The sequence below is a fragment of the Anabrus simplex genome, chromosome 5, assembly GCF_040414725.1.
Source record: "Anabrus simplex isolate iqAnaSimp1 chromosome 5, ASM4041472v1, whole genome shotgun sequence".
NCBI classification, from domain to species: domain Eukaryota; kingdom Metazoa; phylum Arthropoda; class Insecta; order Orthoptera; family Tettigoniidae; genus Anabrus; species Anabrus simplex.
The window spans coordinates 334484515-334504621 of record NC_090269.1 but is presented as its reverse complement, the minus strand read 5'-3'; the positions used below and the strand labels follow the sequence as shown (position 1 = coordinate 334504621).

The 20107-nt window shown below is 40.3% G+C and overlaps 1 protein-coding gene across 1 annotated transcript in view; it reads left to right on the top strand.

Annotated features, from left to right (window-relative positions):
* Positions 1–822: 822 nt before the first annotated feature.
* Dgk (diacyl glycerol kinase 1) overlaps positions 823–20107 on the top strand; it is a 419783-nt gene continuing 400498 nt past the window's right edge. Inside the window, exon 1 of the mRNA XM_067148158.2 lies at positions 823–981. Coding sequence (XP_067004259.1) covers positions 823–981 — 159 coding nt within the window. The remainder of the gene's footprint in view (positions 982–20107) is intronic.

Here is a 20107-nt window from a genome sequence, read left to right as displayed (position 1 = left end):
ACTCAGCGAGGGATTCCACCTCTACCGCCTTAAGGGCAGTGTCCTGGAGTTTCAGACTCTGGGTCGGGGATACAACTGGGGAGGATGACCAGTACCTCGCCCAGGCGGCCTCACCTGCTGTGCTGAACAGGGGCCTTGTAGGGGGATGGGAAGATTGGAAGGGATAGAGAAGGAAGTGGGAAGGAAGCGGCCGTGGCCTTAAGTTAGGTACCATCCCGGTATTTGCCTAGAGAAGAAATGTGAAACCACGGAAAACCACTTCCAGGATGGCTGAGGAGGGAATCGAACCCACCTCTACTCAGTTGACCCAATTGACCTCCCGAGGCTGAGTGGACCCCGTTCCAGCCCTCGTACCACCTTTCAAATTTCGTGGCAGAGCCGGGAATCGAACCCGGACCTCCGGGGAGGCAGCTAATCACACTAACCACTACACCACAGAGGCGGACTCCTACAAACAGTAATCAAATTAATTCCTCAGATATGGCACTATATTCCAACCCGTTGTCTTTAGAATATTTCCAGAAATCTTATCAAATACGGCTGCTGTTTTGGCTTTCAACTTTTGTATTGTTTGAAATTGTCCTTATTACCACAAGCCAATTTCAGTACTTCGCTACTATTAGTCATCGCCTCTACCTTGATAGGATCCTTATGTCTAACAACTTTTTAAATTTTATTGCTGACTAAATACATCTGTCTTCCGTAAATTACCACATGTACACTCGCCTTTTCCTTAATGATTCATGGAATGGCGTTAATAGAACCTGTTTCTACCTTAAAGCACCTATACTTGTAACGTTGACTTCTCATCTGTAACTGACGATGAGTTTTGGTGTGTTCCAGGACATCGATTACGAGGGCTTCCGTCTCTTCATGGACACGTACCTGGAGATCGATACCCCTGAGGAGCTGTGTCGACATCTGTTCCTCTCGTTCGTCAAGAAGCCCGAGCGGGCGACCATAGATGGCAAGGCCATGAAGGTGAGCAGAGACAGACTATTATAGAGAAAATTCCACATCAGTAGCTTTTTAAGAATACATATTGCATACATTAACATATCGTACATTTTGAGCAGATTTTTTTTTTTTTTTTTTTTTTTTTTTTTTTTTTTTTTTTTTTTTTTTAATCTTAGTGGACGTATGCGTATGAATTACATTTCAGTTTAACTCAGAAGAGTGTGGCCTATTTCCGCTTATCAGTATTTGTTAATATAAGTATTCAGTGCAGTAAATAATTGGGAAACCATGCTAAAACCATTGTACTAATCCATAACTATAATTTGAGGTTATTAGTTCGTGTAATAATAAATATATTTTCTGGCACTTTTAAAACCTGCTACCAGGTCCATCTTCTAGGCTAACAGCAATCAAGCAAGGGAAGTGAATTGATACATAGATATAGATACAGATATAGATATAGATATAGATATAGATATAGATATAGATATAGATATAGATATAGATATAGATATAGATATAGATATAGATATAGATATAGATATTTGCCGGGCTGAGTGGCTCAGACGGTTGAGGCGCTGGCCTTCTGACCCCAACTTGGCAGGTTCGATCCTGGCTCAGTCCGGTGGTATTTGAAGGTGCTCAAATACGTCAGCCTCGTGTCGGTAGATTTACTGGCACGTAAAAGAACTCCTGCGGAACTAAATTCCGGCACCTTGGCGTCTCCGAAAACCGTAAAAGAGTAGTTAGTGGGACGTAAAACAAATAACATTATTAGATATAGATATAGATATAGATATAGATATAGATATAGATATAGATATAGATATAGATATAGATATAGATAAAGTAGAACGGCCACGGTATTAAGTCAGACGTACTATTCTGTACCACAACATAAAATCTCAATTTTCAGCTCTATACCAAAGTTTAGTCTGTACCATTTAGTCGCTTGACTACAATTTTGCATTGCACTCTTCATTCTAGCGGTTCAGATAAGAAAACACGATCAAACGTAGTTGACTTCATCTTCTACCGCTTTTCCCACAACTTGTGGGTCGCGGGTGGTCGTATGTAGTGGATGTAATTACTATTGTGTGTTTCTGTAGTAGTTGGTAGTGTGCTGTGTTGTCTCAATATGAAGAGAAGAGATTTGAGGCAAACACAAACAACCAGTCCCCGAGCCAGAAGATTAATCAAGCGTGATTAAAATCCTCGATCCGGCCGGGAATCGCAATCGAGACCCGCGGGACCGAAGGCTTCAACGCTGACCATTCAGCCAAGGAGTAGCACAAGCGTAGCTGATTTATTTATTTATTTATTTATTTATTTATTTATTTATTTATTTATTTATTTATTTATTTATTTATTTATTTATTTATTTATTTATTTGATTTATTTATTTTCCTTAAATTGTTGCATACATGTACAATCTAGGGTGGAAGATGAAGAAAGGGTAATTCCCAGATAAATGGAAGTGTATGTTTACATAGATTCTACTGAATATTTACATATGTTTAGACACTCCTTTACCTTGCTTGATGATCTTGAGATCACAATATGAAGATGAAGATGAAGATAAAAATCGAATTCAAGACGACAAATTGTGGCAAATATTCGTTTATGGGAAGGAGAATTAGAATTTGGAATAATTTACGAAGGGAGATGTTCAATAAATTTCCAAATACTTTGCAATTTTTAAGAAAAGCCTAGGAAAACAACAGACAGGAAATCTGCCACCTCGGCGACTGCCGTAAATGCAGATCACTAGTGATTGATTGATTGATTGATTGATTGATTGATTGATTGATTGATTGATTGATTGATTGATTGATTGATTGATTGATTGATTGATTGATTGATTGATTGATTGATTGATTGATTGATTGATTGATTGATTGATTGATTGATTGATTGATTGATTGATTGATTGATTGATTGATTGATTGATTGATTGATTGATTGATTGATTGATTGATTGATTGATTGATTGATTGATTGATTGATTGATTGATTGATTGATTGATTGATTGATTGATTGATTGATTGATTGATTGATTGATTGATTGATTGATTGATTGATTGATTGATTGATTGACGTTGAACATAATTTCAGTTATTAAACTTGCATTTCTATACATACATTGCGTCGCTACCGGGACAAAACCTCCTATGTGTAATATTTTACTGTAGCTTAGAACTTTGGCCGGTAAGGTTCTGTCATCTAAGGTGCAATATTGTGTGAATATTGTCAAGGCATTCTGGCTCTTCATAATGTATGTGCTGCGGTTCAGTATATCTCCAAAAATATTATATAGTAGGTTTTGTCCCGGCAACGACGATTATCTCTTTCTGCATGAATATGAATGATGTCTATTATTCATACGCATGTTAATTTTTGAGGAGTGGGTATGATTAGCGCAGTTGATTACCTACTGGTTTTCCACCGGAACGACTAAGACTCGAACGTCAGTTAATCTAGAGTTTAATTTTCAGAGGAAATAACAAGTGTTTTCAGGAAGGACATCCGGCCTTAAACCTCTGGACAAAAACAACGTGAGTCAGGGTGGCTCCAGTGACCTCAGAAATAACTGGGACAAGCTGGACAAAGTTTATTCGTAATTATTTTGAGGGGGGAAATTATTTATGCAGTAAAACCGTTTATTATTGTAGTTTCTCAATGTTACCCTCCTTCTTCTTCTTCTTCTTCTTCTTCTTCTTCTTATTATTATTATTATTATTATTATTATTATTATTATTATTATTATTATTATTATTATTCCTGACCTGTTGCTAATTGAGGGTCAGCATTGGTGAGGATTAAGCCAAGTTTTATGGCTGGGTGCCCTTCCTGACACCATCCCTATGAGGAGGAATGTATTCACAACTGAGCGCTTCTCTAGAGGTTAGTAGTGTGATGTGTTGTATGCAAACGAAGGTGTGTGTTCAAACGAACAAAAATCCAGTCCTCGATCTAGAGAAATTAAGCAAACGTCGTTAAAAGTCCTTAGCTAGGCCTGGAATCGAACACATGGTACTCTGAACCAAAGCCCACTACGCTGAACATCCAGCCAAGGAGCCAGATTTTTTCTCCGTAATCCTACCATGTGAAAAATATTTAACGAGCATGAAAATGAAAATCCACACCCTGTTTCCAGTCATTCGACCGAGTCAGGAAGGCAAGGTCAGTCTAGGAAGGTCTGGTCACGCTAACACAATCCTTTGCGGTGGCGGCCATATTGAGTCTTGCACATCGTTATGATGTGGAGGAGCCCGATATGATAATGTGAAATATATTTGCACATTTAAGGGAAATGGGGTGCTGGCCTACACCAAATTGTCAGAATGAGTCAACTAGCAGGGATTAGTGTGTTTCGCTTTCCAGTCTTAAGCAACGGTGAGCTCTGTGCACACGATACAAAATTACAGGCGTGATAAATGGCAACTCACTTATAACCCCGCCTTATTCGAGGTTAGTAAGTTATTACAATGAAATTATTCCTGAAGAATCATATGTTTATATGAACGATTTTTGTATTTGTGGGTTCCATTGTGTATTTTCTTCTGATATCATTTTGACGAATCGCAGTTTGAACAGAAGAGGGTAGATGGACAGAATTACTCAAGTGGAAATCCATCCAAAAATGTTTCTAATCCACCCAAGTCAACGAAGATTTTTTTAAAGAAGCAACCAGAAGCAATTGTATAATATTATTATTCATGTTTTTCTTTCTCCAGTTAACTAAGCAAGGGAGGTCGTTTAGGAAAAATCCTGGCACAAGTAGACAAAGTGAAAAAATCCAGGACTCAGCTAAGAGCCCCGTAGTCGCCAACCCACTCTTCCACGTTAAGAGACACTGACGCCCCTTTTAGTCGCCTCTTGCGACATGCAGGAGATAGCATGGTGTTATTGTGCCACCCCCACCCACAAGGAGTAAAGATAAAGAACGCCTATACAAACAGGTTCGCAATTATCTACCGGAAGTGTTATACCACTCCTATGAAAGTGAGAGATGTGATTCGAAAAATAAGTGTAGCCCAATATTCTCATAATGCCTAAGCATTCTTGTTTCCCTTTTTTAACAATCTCCTTTACGTCGCGCCGACATAGGTCTTATGGCAGCGATGGGATAGGGAAGAGTTAGGAATGTGAAGGTGGTGTGAACAATGGGGAAACCACGGAAAACCATATTCAGGGCTGCCATGGGGTTCGAATTCATTATCACCCGAATGCAAGTTGATAGCTACGTGACGCAAACCATATAGCCTCTGGCTCGGTCTTCTTCTTCTTCTTCTTCTTATTATTATTATTATTATTATTATTATTGTTATTATTATTATTATTATTTGCTATTTGCTTTACGTCGCACCGACACAGATATGTCTCACGGCGACGATGGGATAGGAAAGGCCTAGGAATTGGAAGGAAGCGGCCATGAACTTAATTAAGGTACAGCCCCGGCATTTGAAAATGGGAAACCACGGAAAACCATCTTCAGGGCTGCCGACAGTAGGGCTCGAACACACTATCTCCCGATTACTGGATACTGGCCGCACTTAAGCGACTGCAGCTATCGAGCTCGGTATTATTATTATTATTATTATTATTATTATTATTATTATTATTATTATTATTATTATTATTATTATTATTATTATTATTGAGTATTACCTTGAATGTTTTTCTTGCCAAAAGCCAACTGTAGACTGTAGCCCTACAAATTATGATCACCAGTTTTCAAACGATGTTGAAATAAACGTATTGCCGATGTCGGCTTTGTACCATTTTATGGGGGCGGTAAATAAATCCACAGTACCCTGTACATGTAGTAAGATTTAACTACAAGGGGAGCCAGGGACTCTTGACTTGGGATCGTGGGTTGCAACCACAGGACCCTTAGCTGAGTCCTGACATTCCTACCACTTACTTGCCTGACTCCTCACTTTTTCTATCCTATCCAACCTCCCTCGATCAACTCCTGTTCTTTTCTGACCCCGACGGTATTGGAGCAGTCGAAGCCTACGGAGTCTTTAATTTTCACGAACTTCGTGGCCTTTGCCTTTCTTTGGCTGATACCTTCATTTTTCGAAGTGTCGTATACCTTCAGTTTTTCCCCTCTAGTGTTAATAGCGGGTGGTTGCAAAGTTGTATTCCCTCTTGAAACAATTCTTGCCTCAGAACCCAAGGAATTTACCAAATGAATGGATAACAACAGTTAGCACACATAACTTAATGCATTCAACTCAAGAGGCATTCGATGTTTGTCAGCATGCTGAAGTAACCTGTTTGAAACGCAGTGCCTGTAATCACTTTCTTAAAAAAGGAAATACTGAAGGTAATTTACTACAACTGTCTTTTAGTACTTTAGGTTTAATATTTCATATATTCGTAATATAACAGGGTTTCCGTACAGATTTCTATGTTTATATCAATAAGGTTACGTAGTTTGATCGATGATAGTAATAAGAAACACCGTAAGACCAAGTTTTATAGAAGTAAAAGAATATACATCGGCCTTTCTGCTGATTCTTGCTTCTCAAAAAATGAAACTTTGGCTTTATTAATTATCTTCCTATTCAAATAGCTGTGAACGTATTCAAGCCACATACGAGTTATACAGTTTTATATATATACGTGGACAATAGATACCCAGCCAAATTCTACATGAAAAATAGTAGTTCGTTTTTTTTTTTTTTTTGTTTTTTTTTTTCAATGTTTGATACCTAAATCCTCTAAATTTGAATACACCTAGCCTTGGTTACCCTCACTCAAAGACTCAATATGGCGGCTCCATAAGTAACATTCGTGTCTTTACCTCCCAAGACTGACCTTGCAGGAAGGGAATGAATGAAGCCCCCATCTAGCGGAGGAGTTGTGCCGGCTGCCGAACCCTGTCGCACTCCTCTGGGGCAATGATTGATGACTGACAGATGAAATGAAATGGTATTGGAGAGTGTTGCTGGAATGAAAGATGACAGGGAAAATAGGAGTACCCGAAAAAAAACCTGTCCCGCCTCCGCTTCGTCCAACAAAAGTCTCACATGGAGTGACCGGGATTTAAACAACGGAACCCAGCGGTGAGCGGCCGGTGCGCTGCCACCTGAGCCACAGAACCTCTTACTTAACGAGGATGTTGTTTTCAATCTTACACCAAAAATCAACAGAACGTGAGGAATTTCATGTACAGATATCCCATTCCAAACTTATAGGTTAGAGAGACGTCTGTGCATACAGCACACTGACTGAAGGCAAACGTCACCAGTAGCCGTTCACCGTGGCCGTCATTCATGCCACAATCCTCTGGTAGTGGCCAGCGGTCTTGACAGGCCTGTCAATGAGGAATGGAAAGATCATTATATTATTATTGCCCATTGTTCTGTCTCCACTAAAAGTGATTACCGCAGCCCCTTACCTGCTGGACTTTCACCTAGACAACCGAGATTTGATACCTGTCACTACCGAACTGAATTTTGACTTGAAAATCACATTATTACGGTAACCACATCCCTTGAAAGCCAAACAGGCAATACCAACGACATCTATAAAGATTGTTTCCTGCTGCTTCCTATTATAACATCAAATAATTGCCAATAAAGGCCACGGCCGATTTTTTCCCTCACTTGGTCTTCTCTTCCAGGCGGTCGAAAATCTCAGTGTTAGATTCGTATTTCCTTTTGTCTTAATGTTTCTGTATATTACTTTGAACGGTATCAGTGAAGTATGTTTGGCCTTAAAACATTTTAAAAAATCATGGTTATCAAATCAAACCCCATGGCTCAACAGCTTCGGAGTGCCATGAAGTACCAAACGACCGCTGCTCAGTCCGAAGGCATGTAGATTGAGGTGTCGTGTGATCGGCAATATGAGTCCTCTCGGCCGTTATTCTTTCTTTGTAGAGCGGTGCCACTATGTCACCATCAACAGGTCCTCAATTGTAATCATGCAGGCTGAGTAGACCTCGAACTAGCTTTCAGATCCAGGTAAAAATCATTGACCAGGCCGGGAATCGAACCCGGGGTAAGAGGCAGGCACGCTACCCCTACACCGCGGAGCCGGCATCACGATAAAAAAAATTAATGAAGTTGTTATTATACCGGACGGAAATATCATTTAAAGGGTACCCATTTCAAATACTTTTGATGCTGCTTAACGAAGAGTTTAGTCTACGGATACAGAAATCGGAATGGGCATTGAAAGAAATGTGTTTCCGATATTAATACTTCTCGCGTGTAACCTTGGCTTCAGATTCGAAATTCGTTGACAGGTCTTGAGGATCTGAGATGTCGAAAAATAGACGCTAGGGTCATTGTCAATGAATCGGCTGTGCTGTGGACTTTCGAATCGTCAACAAAATGTAACATGTTCAAGATGCCATGCGTGAACCATGACACTAACGAGGAGGTACTCTGTTGTGCCAGGAAATCTTCCTAAGTTGCAAATCTCTCCAAATTAGGCAAGTCGGGCTGAGTGGCTCAGACGGTTAAGGCGCTGGCCTTCTAACCCCAACTTGGCAGGTTCGATCCTGGCTCAGTCCGGTGGTATTTGAAGGTGCTCTAATACGACAGCCCCGTGTCGGTATATTTACTGGCACGGAAAAGAACTCCTGCGGGACTAAATTCCGGCACCTCGGCGTCTCCGAAGACCGTAAAAGTAGTTAGTGGGACTTAAAGCAAATAGCATTATTATTATTAAATTAGGCAAGCAGCCCATTTAACTCGCATCTTCTGAAAAGACAAAGTAGAGATTATTCTAGATGTCAGAGAGTGGTTCGATATCCGCGATACGGGAAGCCAAAGAGAAATAATTACTCCATTTTTTTAGAGTTTTAACGTCACATTAACACATCGAAGGTATTCAGTGACACAAGGACGGGGAAGGAATAGGATTGGAAAAGTAGGGGCAGTGGTCTGAATTATGGTACAGCTCCAGCACTTGCCTGGTGTGAAAATGGGAAACCACTGAAAACCATATTCAGGGCTGCCGAAGGTGGGATTCGAACCCTCAATCTCCCGAACGCAAACTCACAGCTACGCCATCCTAACCGCTCACATAACTCACTCGGTTATTCATGATAGTCACCAACCTTTTGTGTACAAGAAGAAGAATACACTTCTTTACTGGACAAATTCTCTCAATTTTTTACACAGCAGGTACTTCCTTCCACTTCTTATGTTTTGTAAACCACCCATAATATTATCACCCCGGTATCTATTTATATTACAAACAAGGTTTAACAATCCTGCCGTTCATAATTTTTCTTCTTAGTGCGAAGGAATGGCCGTGGTCGTAGATATAGCCGCAGCAATTTCCTGGTGTGAAAATAGGAAGCCACGCAAAATTATTTTCAGATCTACCGATGGCGGAGTTCGAACCCATTACCTCCCTAATTCAAGCTAACAACAACATGACTCGTCCTGCAAAACGAACTCTTTAGGTATTATTATTATTATTATTATTATTATTATTATTATTATTATTATTATTATTATTATTATTATTATTATTATTATTATTATTCCTGACTTTTTCAAAATTATTTGAGAGTGGCACTACTTATAGTTATAGCTTAGTTTTACGACTGTATATCCTTCCTGACGCCAGATCCATGAGAAGGAATATATTTACTATTTGAATGTTTTTGTGGCTGCCGCTTGTGTAGTGTGCTGTATGTGGATGAAAAAGTGGGCGTTCTAAAATTCCAAGTCCGACCGGGAATAGAATCCGGGACCATCTTAACCGAAGGCTACTACGGCGATAATTCAGCCAAGATATCTTATTATTATTTATTATTATTATTATTATTATGCACTAGTGTTGTTGTTGTTTTTGTTTCTGTTGTTGTTGTTGTTGTTGTTGTTGATGATGATGATGATGATGATGATGATGATGATGTTGTTGTTGTTGTTGTTGTTGTTGTTGTTGTTGTTGTTGTTGATGATGATAAACACACAACTGCTAGTGTCTACTCTAAGATTTATTAACTAATACTAATTCTTACAGAATACAGACACACCAGGAGCACAACTTAGGCTAACACAATACACAATTACTCTCTCTCTCTCTCTCTCTCTCTCTCTCTCTCTCTCTCTCTCTCTCTCTCTCTCTCTCTCTCTCTCACTCACTCACTCACTCTCTCTCCCTCTCTGTTCTCACTGTTGAGAAACACTAACTGACCCCACTATCGCTTAATAGACTAACATAAATCACATTCAATCTTCCACAAGTGACACTTACAGTCTAAATCAGTTCCATATTTCTTATCGATGTCGTTATCACAGTCCTCAGTTCACAGTCTGCCCCGTATGACATACACTGTCGCTTCACTCCCAACAATCTTCTTTCACTGCCCTTGCCAATACCAGGTCGAACTCTCCCATGGCTGCACCTGACATGACACTCCTTCGCAGCAGCTGGGACGAGAGACTCAACTCCTCTGACGACAGACAGTCAGAAGACACATTCAGTTCAATGGACAGAACACTCGCAGTGACTGACACGCGGACTGCCCCTAGCACAGATTAAACTTCAACTCGAGCTTTTACTGTCAACAGCAACACTCATTCTCAGACTGAACTGACTGCACACCTTCACTGCTCTCACACTGAACTCACAACTCCGACTAAACCGCTGAAGCCTGTCTGGTCTGCCTTAAATAGTGAGGCCGGTTCTTCTAGGTGATATGATAGAATAATCGCCTCCAGAGTCCTCTAGAAAGCGAATGCTCTGGACGTACCGTCGAGATCCTACTCACAATGCCGGAGGCATCCAATGAAGTAACGACGGTGACGACATTATGGTGGTAGAAGAGCTGGCTAATGCGCACCGGAACCTCTCCTGATTGTTTCTCCGTGTGGCAAGTGACGGGGCCCTAACCAGATGACGACACTCGCGGTCAAGTCCAGGATCGGTTGCTCTGCCAAAGACCTCACGATAATATAGCGGAACCCGTCACATTATTATTATTATTATTATTATTATTATTATTATTATTATTATTATTATTATTATTATTATTATTATTATTATTATTATTATTATTATAATATTTAGATTTTGGGCCTGCTACGGACCGCGTGGTTCTTATCTCTAGCAGCTTTCTTCTTTGACCAGTACTCATTCTTGCGCTGTGAACGTCTTTCTGCTCCTGAGTCCATTTCACACGTACTCCCGCACGCACTCTTTTTCTCTTAGTGACTGGAGAGAGTTTGAGGTCTGATCAACCTTCTGTACCTATACCTGTCATAGATTTCGCTGGAAGCAATGTCAAATTGTTGAAGGTCTTTTCCAACAAGTCATGCCCACTTGGTATTAGTCGCTTTCCCTCTAGAGATGGTGTGAAAGATTCTGGAGGTGAGCCTTTGATTGTGCATTCTCATGACATGACCATAGAAGTTCAACCTCCTATTCCTCATAGATGTTTTAACGCTCTCTAATTGTATGTACAGTTCATTGTTGTGCCTGATTCTGTACTTTCCTTCTTCTTTAATATTTGTAGGGCCCATGATTTTTCTCAGGATCTTCCTTTCCTTCAGCTTTTGTTTTCTGAGTTGCCCTTTCCTTACCATGTTTAGGCATCCTGAGGCGTATAGTACTAACGGTCTCACTACAGTACTGTAATGCCTGATTTTGAGGTTAAGGGAGAGGGATTTGGATTTGTACATACACTTGCATGGGTGGTAGCTGCTTTCCAATGTGATGCATCTGCTGTTCATGGCCTGATCTTCATTCATGTTTGGGGTTATTCATTCTCGTAGGTATTTGCAAGAGTTAGTCCTTTGGACTGCTTTGTCCCCCAGTGGGATTGATTTGGGTGCATCTCTGATGTTGGTGACAAACGGTGTCTTATTGATGGCGATTTTCAACCCTACTTTAGCTGCTATGTGGTCGAGAGAGGATAGCTGATGGATAGCTTCCTCCACACTGGATGCCAGAAGAGTAAGATCGTCTGCGAAGGCTAAACAGTTGACTGTTGACTTGTATTTCTTGTAGCCTATTCTCAACCAAGAGTCATCCTTTAGCATTTTCGTCCACTCACGAATGACGTTTTCGAGTAGGCAGTTAAAGAGGATTGGAGATAGGCCATCCCCTTGTCTAACACCTGTTCTGATCTCAAAGCTCTGGGACAGTTCCCCTCTGAATTTGATTCTGGCTGTAGTGTTGGTAAGAATTGCTTTCACAAGATTCAAGGTTTTCTTATCTAGTCCCGTAATCCCTTTCAGCGTTCAGTCTGCAAGTTTCTGCGCTCTGTGAATTAATTAAACGTCTGCACAATCGTCTGTTTGTGAACTCGTTTAGTTTCACGCCTCTTACCTTAAAATCGCTAAAAGATGAGTCCAACCATCTCAACCTTGATCTTCCTCTATTTCCTTCCCCCCACTATAGCTTAGCCCATTATTCTCCTATGTAACATATCCTCATGAATTCGCCATACATGACTGCACCACTGAAACTGTTTTATGCAACAGCTTCATCCATCGAGTTCATTCCTAACTTAGCCTTTATATCCTCATTCCAAGTACGCTCATGCCATTGTTCTCACTTGCTTGTACCATCAATCATCACTTCTTTCATGTCTGTTACTCCCAGTTTATGAACAAGTTATCCCAAGTCCACTCTCGGACACAAAATTCAGTCTAAAAACAGGATTATTATTATTATTATTATTATTATTATTATTATTATTATTATTATTATTATTATTATTATTATTATTATTACCCTTCGACGTGTTCTATGATCGAAAACGCGTTATTGAGCACGTTAGTACGGTAACCACGTGACCATAAACGTAAGTTAACCAACGCGATGATGGTTGTAATAATTGTTTTAAAGAGTAAATCAACAAGATCATCACTCCCGACTATTATAGTAGGAACTGTGGCCACTCCTTGTGCTAAAATTATTGCAGTATTGACAACCATAACTTTCAGAACGTGAAACTGTTGTATGATGAGTGCTAATCCAAAGATCGATTGACCGGGAGATGGTAATCGAAGTTCACTCAGAATATTTCAACGTCTGGCACTTCCTTAAAAATTCTTCTGAACTCTTCACGAGTCCTTTCAGTGCACTCCGATGTTTTTCTTATTCTGAACTTTCCCATCCGTACCCGCGTGTGGAAAGACTTCACTTTCTACACTTCAGTTAGTGGAGAGGGCGAGGGAGGTGTGACGTCACAACACGCCCCGCCGGCGTAATGTAATATCAGTCTCGTTAGTATTCAGTAACGTTACACTTGCAGAAGGCGCTGGAGACAGCATGTAATGTTATATATCGTGTACCGTGCCGAGCCGTGCCGTTATTAGGTCATATTGTGACGGGGGTGGCCTACATCACAGGAGAGTGTAGTGCCGGATAGTCGACCACAGTACAGCAATTAGATCCGACTAACCCACCCTACATTGATTACCTCTATTTTGTTTGGAATAAGAGGACGAAATTTAGATTGTCATTAACTGAAAAGATAGGAAGGTAAGATAATTTTCACCGTTAGACGTCATGAAGTGAACGAAGTTAGTTTCCTACGATATTTGACATATTAGCTCATCAGTACAATGAAGGTGAACAGTTGTCTCATCAGTATGAAATGTTAATATTATAATACCCAAACCCCTCATCAGGAAGCGGGACTACTGGGCAGGCATACATACATTAATAACAGCGGGTGTTTAGCACAGTGAATTAGCTGCTGGTTTTCCGCTTGGACGGTCAAGTTCGAATTCGATCGATCCCGGGTTGGATTTTTGAGCTGTAAAATGACGAGGCGTCAGGAAGGGCATCAGGTCTTAAGCCCCCAGCCAAAACCAAACTTAGTCTGGCTTGCTCCAGTGACCTTAATAATACCTGGGATAATCTGAAGAAAGTGTAATGAAAACCTACAACCTGTTTTCCAGTCTTTGACCGGGTCAGGGATGTAATGAATGAATCAGATATAGGCTACTAGTACGATGGGGTCACCACTCCCAAAGTGATTTATATTAATGACTGATAGATGCTATAAAATGAGAATGGAGAGTGTTGCTGGAATGAAAGATGACAGGGAAAACCGGAGTACTCGGAGAAAAACCTGTCCAGCCTCCGCTTAGTCCAGCACAAATCTTACATGGAGTGACCGAAATTTGAACCACGGTATCCAGCGGTGAGAGGCAGACGCGCTGCCGTCTGAGCCACGGAAGCTACCCTGAAGAAAGTGTAATAATAATACGAAGTCATATCCACACACTTGCTTACAATCTTTCGAGGAGTGTAAGGATTAAGACCCTACTCCTGGCCGCCTTTGCACCCAGGCATTAAATTGGTAATCATTTTTGGTATCCATTGAGTAAACACCAGAGCCATATAGCGCTCAGGATTTAAAATTCTCGTTTCTAAATTTTTCAACTTGCTGAGGGAGAACAGAATCCAAGTCATTCTGGGTGCACCGAGCACGTCTTTACCACATCGACTAGACGGATCCAAAGAGATAACCTATATATTAAAACAGTTTACTAAAAGACAGCTTAGGAAAATTCGTCCGTCCGTTCTACTAGGCCCTTTTGCTTTATTTTTTTTCTCTCCGGAATTACCTTCCGGTGAATAATGAGACATTAATAGGTCTCAAAGTTCATCCAACTTTGAATAATCATGCTATCAAATCATTAAATGGTCATTCCAATTATTGCAGGCAAAGGCTTACCCTAACCCGCAATACATTCTGTACTTAGCACCTTACCAAGCGAATGTGACTCACATTAATATTCTGATATATGATTTTCATCCTTAGCATAGAGAGAAAAATGCATTTATTTCCGCTTCCCCATTTGGAGGCTGTAAAAAAGACAAAGCTTACGTAAAAAATTGATTGACAACTACAAGGGTCGTGTAAAATATGTGTATAAATGACTGGTATACCGTATTATAGCCTATTACTTAATAAAAATAATTCCAGTGAAGAAAAACCTATGAAGAAATTCTTATGGACAAAAATATATCAAAGAGTATAACGATGTCTTACTATCCTTAACGAGCCTTTCAGGGCTGCTAACACGATGTGCTTAATAAACTGGTTATCCAAATTCAATTTCTTGATTACTACGTGTTAAGTCGGAGAGTATACACTTCCTCTGATCACGGAAGAATACAATATCCTGATAGATATTCTTTGATTCTCTAACCTTTCCCTGCTTCCAAATATGTTCAACAGATGGCAGAGCTTTCCTACTACCGTACATGCTGCTAAGGCTGATTCTCCACGAGCAGGTAAAACGCCGCTGTTCGCCCGCTACAAACCCGCTTGCGGAACAGAACTATGGGGTATTTGTAGAGCTGTCTACACGGGCGGTTTGCACGCCGCGGGTGGACGCGTCCATGAGCGGGCAGGCTGGTCTAACGCCAGCAGAGGCGTCATTCCCGCTAGCGGTAGAACAGCGAGTCATACTCCACGTGGCGGCAGTGAGCAGTTCACCCGCCTCTGTCGCACGATAGGAATTGCCTGAAGTGTAGTATATTCTTTACTAGCTGATGTACCCGTGCTTCGCTACGGAATTCTACATTGTATACAGAAGTATAGGTTAGGTAGTGTACACGTTGTGAGCAAGATTGTATCAAATTCCATAGCTCTTAACGTTGCCCTAGAAACGCGACGGGAAAGTCACCAAATGTCTTTTCTCATATGAAGATTGGGTTAGGGAATATTCATTGTAACGATAGGCCCGCTTGCGTACCATCAGTCACAATCAGGTTGGGGAGTTTAGATTATAATGGCAGACACTGCCTTTTTACATCCTCAGAAAGACTGTCTCAGTCATTTTCCCAACTGAAATGAACATAGGTCATTACAATGATGTCAGTAGGAATGGCGCGATTAAAAGCAATGTTTTCATATGAAATACTCGATCAAATGAAGAATCACGCTTTTTCTCACTTTTAACGAACAGTACTACGCTGCCGATCAAACAATCCAAATTTTCTGAGCCTGAATGACCAAGCCGCAGACAGCCGTGATCCGTGAACACTCTTCGTCTTTTTTTCGGCGGGGATGGGGGACGGTCGAATAGTGGAGAGTTCCAGGGCAAAAACTATGCCCTCTTACTAATCTGTTTCCTAGGAATACACGATGAATCGGAAAATCTCAATTCACTACACTGGCGGGGGGAGAAACTATCTGACTTGAAGGCAAATTCTTCCTCAAAGCCAGAGGAGAAAGCCCCTCTCCACTGCTAATTTGGAATAAAATGAACATAGATTTAATAAAAGTGAAGCAGAAGAAGCTTTTCTTACGAAACGGCTCTTTTCAGGGTTGAATTTTGAATTATTTAGTGAATTGTGGTTCTATAATTTGGAGTAGGCCTAAACTGTAATTCTTTGCTTTTGTTTTTGTTTTGCAAGTTGCTTTACGTCGCACCGACACAGATAGGTCTTATGGCGACGATGGGACAGGAAAGGGCTAGGAGTGAGAAGGAAGCGGCCGTGGCCTGAATTAAAGTACAGCCCCAGCAAATTGTAATCCTAGACCAGGTCATACTACTACTACTACTATTAAGTGAGCCTCTAACTTAAATTGTCCAGTGGTGAGCCGATTCGATAACGCAGGGTGAGTCCACCAACGTCTTTTCTTACCAGGTTCATTTTTTAATATTGATAATAACTGTAGTTGAATAGCTCCGACAACACAACCTATTGTACGACATCCATCATTATAGTATGGCAGGTTTATCGCTGGTGGAGAATGGCTGCGTGTGTCGCCGGCGTTTTTGGCGCTGTTTACAGCCGTCAATTCAACCGCTCGTGTAGAATAGGCAAAACGTTTGAGCGGTCAGGCGGGCGAACAGCGGCGTTTTACCTGCTCGTGGAGAATCAGCCTAAGAGAAAATGTCTACGTAGGAGGTACAAACAGACTCCACGATGACATACGCCTTACAGACCTTACCTGGAAACTCCTATCAAAGGATAACCAAGCTAAACTATAAATAATGAAGGTCATCTATCCTAAAAAAAACTCCTCTGCCTGGCAAGAAACGCTCCTCCGAGGCTAACCTTTGACCTTACAAAACAAGTGTTCCATAGGGGAGCCTCTCCCAGTACCGGCCGTCACGTGTTTTTCCGAAACGTCGCTAGATGGCAGATTTTAAATGTCTGCTACTTAGATACAATGACAAAGAGATGCCCTTCAGAATCCCTCGCGCCTGTGTTCAGTTGCTTGAGAGCTGTTGTGATGAGAAGTTGTCATTGTGTTTTCAGTCTGTACTTGCTAAACTTTCAGTCTTTGTGTATCAATCTCTGGTGAGCTGATCTCCATTTATTCATATTTATTTCATTTGTAGTTAGATAAAGTATAGATAGTAATCGTAACAGCGTTATTGGGAGACTTGTGATTAAATTATGTATATGTATATATATATATATTGTTGCAAGAAAAACATTGGGAGATAGAGTAAAAGTAACAAGAGCTGGTGGCGAAGTGACTGTGACTCCACAGACGTGAAGATTTAAAAGAACATTTTTGGAAGAATTAGAAGCTCAGCTTGTGGAGTAACTGAAACATTTGGACATTAGAGTTATGCCAAGAACAAAAAAGTGTTCCTACAATTTTCTTATGCATTGGCTGAACATCTGAAAATTACACATCATTTTAATGGAGACAAAAGAACTGCAGGACAGAAATGTTACTATGAATTTATGTCCCGTCACCCAGAAATGTCTCTCCGCAGTGCAGAATTTACAAGTCTCCAGAGACCTGTCGGGTTCAACAAAGCCTCAGTGGGCTTATTCTTCAGCAAATAAAATAAGCTTCTTATTAAATACAACTTTGATCCTACAAAGGTTTTCTATTGTGATGAAACTGGTATCTCTGTTGTTCATGAAAATGCAAGCAAAATTCTCCCAGTTAAAGGGAAAAAGCAGGTCATCAAGATTACTCAGGGGATAGAGGAAGGAACATAACCGTTTTGGTATCTACTACTGCAGGATTCCTAACGTGGCTGAAAATGTTTGTTCAGAAAGTCAATCCCTCAGAAGAAAAACAAGCTCTCCTGGTTTTTGACGGCCACAGTTCGCATAAAGACCTTAAAGTTGTCCTTTATGCTAAAGAAAATCATGTGCACATGATCAGTCTTCCTCCTCATACCACACATAGGCTGCAGCCTCTGGATCGAGTCGTGATGAGACCATTCAAGGCAGCTTACAATGATGCTTGCAGCTCTTGGATGAGGAAGTATGCTCCACAGAAGATCACTATGAAGGACGTTGCAGGTTTACCTAATTTAGCTTTTTCATCCATTTGTAGAATTGACATTGAAAACTCTGCATTCAGTTTTACAGGATTGTATCCACTGAATAAACATGTTTTTTCAGACTTGGACTTCATTACAGCATCTTAGTTTTGTTGAAATAGAGAAGAGCCTCAACAACGAGATACCCGGATTCCAGGAACATCTGCAACTGCCACATCAACACCGAGAAGGTTTGATGCTCAAAAAGAACATCTTCCTGCAGAAGTAACTTGTTCTTCCAGATTTGAAATGCCTTCTACATCACAAAAGTTTCTGAATATTGTATAAGAAATATCCTCACAATCAGGCTCGACAGAAAGGAAAATTACCATAAGAAAGAGGAGAAGTGAAAAATAATGAAATTCTAACATCCACTGCCTATGAGAGAATGTCGGAAGGAAAAGACCAGAGATTGAAAGAAAAACGGGAGAAAGCTGATGAAATAAATAAAATCAAAGAAACAAACGTGTTTTCAAAGGTAAAAATAATACAATAGAGCTGCGAAGAGACTGAACTTCGAGTCCGAGAGAAAGCAGAACGGCACAGGGCAATCAGGCGATGGAGACACAGAATGCAACATTTGCCTGGAAACAACGGACGAAGCTTGGGTTCAGTGTGTTCCTTGTCAGGCTTGGGCACATCTTCATTGTGTAGATCAAGAGAACATTGTTTACAAATGTGATCATCGCATTTAGAAAATTTGTTGTGTATTCCACTTAAGTTTTTTAAATACCTTGATTAGACTTTTCCAACTTTGATATGTAGGATTATTAATTTATCGTTTAAAATTTGCTTTATGTAATTTTATTGATAATTAAAGTTTTTAATGTCTCACTGAAGTTTAAATGTGTATTTGTAAAGTATCACTTTCACATTTTTAAATAATAAGAGAAATTGTCTCGCTGGCCGGTGCTGGGAAACAGTTTTTGTAATGTGAGGTTTTGTAAGAATTCTATCTTTTGTTGTAATGGACATGCACAACCATTTCTTCATGCCTACTCAAGGCAGTTGTAAAAATACTGTATTAGGCCTCTTTTAACTTGATCAGATTTATTGCTGGCTATTCTACTTTTAAACAATACAGAAAAATTATTAGGTGCCCGGTACTAGGAGAGGCTCCCTTGTAGAAGAACTGCGATTTAAAATACCATTGCCTTCTACGACACAATGCCAAGAACTGCAGGATAAAAAAGCGAATATATGGATAGAATTTTACCAAACAGACGGCATGATGACGTCAGAATGAATAAATTCCGACTACGAACTGCGGCATACAATAACGCGCTTATTATTAAATGTTCATAAAACCATTGAAAAGGGCAGGTGAAACAACTACGACCAGTTATCTGACCTATTTATAACGAACACTGCGGGGCAACACGGCTCCGCTAGTAATAATAATAATAATAATAATAATAATAATAATAATAATAATAATAGCCGATGGCACAAGAGTCTTGAAAGGCTCGAAGGCCTACCAAGGCCTGCAGATTACGTGGTAACGCGTGGTCACATAGGACAGCTCCTAAGATGTTTTCACATGGACTGAGTGGACCTCAAGCCAGACCTTGGATCCAATTAAAAGCCCCTGAATTTGTCAAAACTCTAACCCGGAGCCTCGGGTAAGAAGCAGGCTCACTACCCCTAGACCTCTGGGTCCGCTAATAAATTCACTAGTAAGCTAAAATATGAAAAAAGTAGAAAGACTAACATCAGAAAATAAAATATATTAATCATTAGTGTTTTAAGGAAAACACAATTTACACAATTTTATGGCCACTTGCACGGAAATATCAAACAATTCTTCTGTTTTTGTTTGTTTAAAACTTCAAATTAACATTCCTCACTCACGCGGAAGGACGAGCTGTCCATTAAATGTAAATATTATGATTCCAGAAAC